The sequence below is a fragment of the Gossypium hirsutum genome, chromosome D11 (genome assembly GCF_007990345.1).
Source record: "Gossypium hirsutum isolate 1008001.06 chromosome D11, Gossypium_hirsutum_v2.1, whole genome shotgun sequence".
Taxonomy (NCBI): Eukaryota; Viridiplantae; Streptophyta; class Magnoliopsida; order Malvales; family Malvaceae; genus Gossypium; species Gossypium hirsutum.
In genome coordinates, this window is record NC_053447.1 from 15,467,452 (window position 1) to 15,473,877 (window position 6,426).

Genomic DNA, 6,426 nt, shown 5'->3' on the forward strand with positions numbered 1-6,426 from the left:
TAAATTGGACCCCACACTTATCAACGTGTTGATGGAAAGATGAAGACCTGAGACACACACATTTCATCTTCCATGTGATGAGTGTACAATCATACTCAAGGACATTCAATTATAACTTGTTTTACTAGTGAATGAGTCAGTCATTACTGGATCAATGGTCGCTGGTGATTGGAGCAGCATTTGCGAGCAACTATTAGACAATGTGTCAGAAAAGTTTTACGGTGGTAGGATAGAGATGAAATGGTTGCAAGACAATTTCCAAAATCTCCATGGGAGTTCGAGTCTCCTTGAAAGAGAACAACACGCCCAAGTGTACATCCTGAGGTTAATTAGAGGTGTTATAATGCCCGATAAATCTCAAACTCTTGTACATTTAAGGTGACTGCTACAACTCGTTCGAAACTGGTGACAAAGTTGGGGGCAAGTGCACTGTCAGGGGGTGAGCGACAGTCACATTGGACAAAAGCTGGAAGTCATTTCAACTCGAAAATGGTTGTTATGATTAAATCACTGACTAATAACTACAATCGTTGTCACCTTGACTCAATCTCCATCTATCGCTGCCACCTCGACTTGAACTCCAACTTCTCTCCACAGCTACCATTACTCCCCCCTTTGCAGTGCTTTTGTATCCAACTTTGTCACTTTTTGGACAATAGAGAGGTTACAAATCTTGCTTTTGGTGGAGATGGAGAAAAAAATAAGTTGGTTATAGTGGAAAACCCCTGACTTTTTCCCTAAGATTATCATCTCAAACTTTTGCATCGGGTTTATAAACCATCCTCTTCCAGTGAGGTGAAAATTGAACTCGTGACTGCATAATCACTGATAGGTGGACTCTCAAGTTATACTCCAAATAGTGACCCCCCATTAACATCCGTCAAATAGGAGCCCCACTTATACTTCAACCCGTGACAATATATACGTCGTGAACTCGAGGCCTAAGTTGCAATATGATGGGCTTTTAAGGCAATGGTTTCATCCCGACGCGACAGATGAAATGTATGGGTCTCCGAGCATTATCACATCACCGTCAACTGAAATATACCTTTGAGCTTTCAAAATGTCTATTTTAAACACAAACACAAATAAATCGGCCTCCCATTATTTCCAACCTTAAACCCTTAAAAACCTTAACTAAACCCTAAGATCCATTCACTACCTTAAAACCCGTAAACCTTAACAAAACCTTAACCCAAACTTTAAACAAACCTTAAAAACCCGACCAAGGAGAGAGAGCTAGATACGTTTTCTCCTCTCTCTCCAAAATCAACATGTTCCAATAAATATGCTCCAAATCGGTTTAATCACTCAATTAACTTTAAAATTCAACATTTTTGCCTAATTTAGCCAAAAATATGATGTTATACTCTGTATTTTTTTTAATGTAAGATTTAGTCTTTGTATCTTATTTTTTTAATTTAAAAATTATACTCCAATCATTATTGTAGTTGTTACTTGTTAATTTGAATTTTTTTTTCAATCATATAACTTACTCAACATGCCAAATTGACAAGTTTTGATAGAAAATATTTTAATAATTTTAATTATTAATTTGATATTTTAAAATCCAAATAATTGAAAGATTTAATTTCTAAGATTAAAATTTAAATTTTATCAAAGAAACTAACAACATATTTTAACGTATATGATACAAGCGTATTAGACAGTTCCTAATCATGAAACCAAGCAAATTCCATTTTCAACAACAAGCGTATTAAAAAGGGCATTTTCCCTCGTGGAAGATACCGCTTAATGTTTATCTCAGAAAATCCAGATTTTTTTGTTGAGACCTGAGTGAGAAAATCAACCAGGGAAAGAGCAATGGTGGAGAGCCAGCCAAGTGGCACTTAAGTTTCATCTGTCAGTTACACCCACATCATCTCTTATCCACTTAATCAAACCACATATTACGTGTACAATCCTTGTTGGACACCCAGATCCCAACCTAATCTCAACTATGACTCAGGCTATCATTTCATCCCCCCACCAGGATTTTTAGGCCCCCCAAGTAGTGGCTTAGATTGACCCTTATTTCCTGCCTTAGTTTCATTGAAGGCGGGACTCTCAGACTACTCTTTCGAACCAGCTCCACCATCACCCCCAAAAAACAAAGCAAATTGTAGAAGATGGCAACACAAGCACTTGTATCATCGTCTCTTACCTACTCAGTGGAGACTGCAAGGCAGATTCTTGGAGCTAAACGACAAATTGGGCCTTCAAGGAAAGGATCCTTTGTTGTTAAGGCAGCTTCGACTCCACCCGTTAAGGTCTCATTCTTACCATGATCTACTATTGTTTTATGTTTTGGTTGTTGGGATTACGTTCTGATGATGACCTTTGTTAATGTGGCATTTTTCAGCAAGGAGCTGATAGACCTTTATGGTTTGCATCTAAACAAAGCCTTTCATACTTGGATGGCAGGTAAATGTTAACAGATGCAATCATACATGTAATTTAGGGCCATCTCTATGAGTGATCTGATTTTTCTGTTTAACAGCCTTCCAGGTGATTATGGATTTGACCCCTTGGGACTCTCAGACCCTGAAGGTCCAGGAGGGTTCATCGAGCCTAAATGGCTAGCCTACGGTGAGATCATCAACGGGCGTTATGCTATGTTGGGTGCAGTAGGTGCGATTGCCCCTGAAATACTTGGGAAGGCCGGTCTTATCCCAGCAGAAACAGCCCTCCCTTGGTTTAGAACCGGTGTGATCCCACCAGCAGGAACATACAGCTATTGGGCAGACCCTTACACTTTGTTTGTGTTCGAGATGGCACTCATGGGATTTGCAGAGCACAGAAGGTTCCAAGACTGGGCCAAACCAGGTTCGATGGGGAAACAATATTTCTTGGGGTTCGAGAAGTACCTTGGAGGGTCTGGTGAGCCGGCATACCCTGGAGGACCACTGTTTAACCCACTTGGTTTTGGGAAAGATGAGAAGTCATTGAAGGATTTGAAGCTGAAAGAAGTGAAGAATGGGAGATTGGCAATGTTGGCAATCTTGGGTTACTTCATACAAGGGCTCGTGACAGGTGTAGGACCATACCAGAACCTGTTGGATCACTTGGCTGACCCTTTCAACAACAATGTCTTGACTAACCTCAAGTTCCATTAGATGAAAGTGCCTATATTTGTTCCATGGAACTATCCCCCCGGCTAAAAGCTCCATTGCCAAATCCCTTTCTGCTCCTTTCTTGATCTCAGTAAAACATGTGTAAATTTATTCTGTAATCTGCGAGAAAGAACTGAAATAGACTTTGTTAATGCCACTGTAATATCATGAGTTTCTTTTTCATCTCTGTTGCTGAATGATATATATAATATATATATACACCTATATAACTCTGTAAATATCTCATCACATGATTAATTGTGTTCCAGTTCTTTAAGTTTAATTTACTTGTAAATCTAAAATCAGCTCTGTAGCATAAGCAATGTCAAGCCAGTTGCAATAAGTGGCATACCTTAAGTTACCCATGATGCTAGCTTATCTTTTGTTACACATCCTAATTTTTTTTTATTAAATCAATATACTTTTAGATCACTAGGAGAGCACAATCGAAAAGTTTATATGTTTTTAAAAAAAATCAACATAATGAAATTTGTCTATAAAATTGTCAATTGAAATTTTTGTGAACCCGATGCCGAGAATTACATTTACTTATGTCTTTCATGTCAAAATGATTAATTAGTAGCATTTTGATAATATTAACAATTTCCAGATTATTAACTTATATCTTTATGTGGTTTTGAAACAATTAGATAGTCATCAAGAATTCATCTCATCGTTTATGACGTATTTTCAAGAAAAAATGTGTTTATATGAAAGATGATATCTAATGATTTAATTATAAAATTATTATTTAGCTCTACAAATTGCATAACCTGCACTCCTAGAGTCTTTTATATCAAGTTTTGGTTTTCTAAGATTTGGAAACAACTCCGCACTTTAAAATAACTCAAATTTAGTTTATAACTTTTCCAAATTTCATAAGATGTTTTCAAGGATTGATTTTGTGGTACTCTATTGAGAATATAATTAGCAATAAATATAATTTCTCCCATAAATTTTTAAAGGCACTAGTGTCATGGGCCGTGATTCAATGTCCGTGATCATTGTACAAAGAATGTCTTATGGAGGTCAATCTATTAAATGAGACTCATTTGACCTACTTGAACAATCTTGATTCAAAGAACAAGGCGGTGGCCCAGCGAAACACTTATGGAAAACTAGGGCTACCTTGGTAAATAGGGAAAGTAATCTTAGAAAAGTTGTAATATGATCAGATTTGATTTTGTAATCATGGGGTTTATGCAAATCCCTTAATTGTAGATATGCGTCAATCTCGTCCGTCAATGTAATGGTAGTTGTACCATTGGATTTGGGGGAGCTCAACTATAAATAGAGTTACTCCCCCCCATTTGTTATCATCCATTGTATTTTATTCTTTGGTTAAAGAATATATTGAGAGCATTTACTCAAACACATTGTGTGTTGTTGTTGTTTTTTGTGGCTATTATGTTCTTTTGAGCTTTCTTTTATCTTTAAGTTACTTCCGCTTTAGTTTTCAGTGCCTTGGAGAATTTCTATCGAACATTCTCACTTTGTGAGAGTTAGGCTGACTTAGGCGAATTTGAAGCAAAGAAATCGCTTAAGACCGCATGGATTGTAAGACGAAAGGTCTAGGCCCCGTGACAATTGGTATCAGAGCTAAGATTGTGAAGGCGTCGATCTAGATGATAAAAAAATTTATCGATCAAATTAAGCCAATAGAGACCCACGGAAGGGCTAGGAAAGCAAGCCGATCGAAGGACATGTTGTCGTCTTTGGAAAGACGAGTGGTCAATCTTGAGGAGTTAGTAGGGGATATGAGGGAGACACTCGAGGAAGTCAAGGGACGCACCGCCGAGGGGCTACACTCATTAGACGTGCAGCACAAGGAATTTGTGTTGGAGTCTCTCGATTCCAATATGGAAACGATGCAATGAGGGACCAATTCTACCGATCATAAGCTAACAGTGAGGAACGATGCTCTCGAGGCCATGGTGATAACTTTGAAGGAAGAAACAATGGCCACGATGAGGGCTTTAAACACGAGAATCAAGGAGTTCGAGAAGAGCTTGTCGTGTGTCAAGCCATTATGAGAAAAAGAGTATTGGGTGCAACACTCAATCGTGAGATAGATGTACCGAAGTTAAAAGAGTTTGTAGGGACAAGGTCCACAAAAGATGTGAACAACTTATTGTGGAGAATGGAGCAATACTTATATGCCAAAGGCATCATGGACAATGCTACTAAGGTAAACATTGTTGCTATGTATTTCACTAATGTTGTTTTGTTATGATAACGTCATAGGTCCACGGATGAGAAGTGTGGATGAACCGTAATTGAAATTTGGGAGGAGTTCTAAATGAAATTCAAGGTACAGTTTTACTCAGATATGTCGAGAACGAGGCTCGAGAAAATTTGTATTAGCTTACAAACGAGGCACAGTTAGGGAGTTTAGTGAACTCATGCTCCAGATTTTTAATTTGAGCGAGGCGACATTTTTCTCCTTCATGGATGGGTTGAAGCCATGGGTGAAGCAAAATTTTCAACGTTGAGGAGTCTAGGAACTTACCGAAGCCATGACGGTAGAGGAACCCTTAATTGAACTTGTTTCAAGGAAAGACAAGTTTGAGTCTTCCAAGCCAAATGGAAGGACAATGGTAAGGAAGATGAAAAAGGACATAGAGAGTATGACAACAAAATAGTGGCAACAGTGGCAACGGAAAACCATGAAATAGGAAGTGGAAAACTAACAACAATCTGAAGGAGAAGGGAAATAAGATAAAATGCTTCATTTGCAACGGTCCGCATATGGTAAGGAATTGTCCCAAGAGATCTTTGTTTTCTGCCATTAAAGGAGATGATGAGTCGAAAGAAGCGTCCATGAAGCTTGGTTCAATCATGAAGGGTGTCAAAGCCAAGAGGGCCAAGAGATATGAGAAGAAACTAGCAGAGTGCTTCTTGTGTTGTGGGTTGCATAAGTTGCTAGATTGCCCAGAGTGATCTAAGTTATTTGCAACAAATAGATAAGATAGATCGGAGCCTAAGGAGGATAGGCTATGGTGTTGGAAAAAATCCAGTTTGTAAATAGTTTTCTTGCACAGCGAAAAATAAAATTTTTGAAAACTAAATCGATTTGTAATATTTATAGAAATAAATCAATTATCGAATTTGCACCTATGTTTTCAACTAGACAAATCATTATTGTTCATGGCTTTCAACCTAATGCCCTTATCCACAATTCTCGTACCACAAACTACTTCGAATGTAAGCTCGAATGATTCGAATCAAACATAGAACTAGAAATAGTTTTCTTAACCTTTAATGTGAAAACGGAAATTCTCTTCTCAAATAAAAACTAACAGAAATTGTTATT

General features: G+C 37.9%; 1 protein-coding gene across 1 annotated transcript; it reads left to right on the top strand.

The window, feature by feature from the left end:
- Positions 1 to 1,676: 1,676 nt before the first annotated feature.
- LOC107912485 (photosystem I chlorophyll a/b-binding protein 3-1, chloroplastic) lies at positions 1,677 to 3,296 on the top strand. The gene is made up of 3 exons (XM_016840684.2): positions 1,677 to 2,270; positions 2,363 to 2,424; positions 2,501 to 3,296. Exons 1-3 carry the CDS (start codon positions 2,130 to 2,132, stop codon positions 3,114 to 3,116), a joined length of 819 nt encoding a protein of 272 aa, XP_016696173.2. The 5' UTR covers positions 1,677 to 2,129; the 3' UTR covers positions 3,117 to 3,296.
- The last annotated feature ends 3,130 nt before the right edge of the window (positions 3,297 to 6,426 follow it).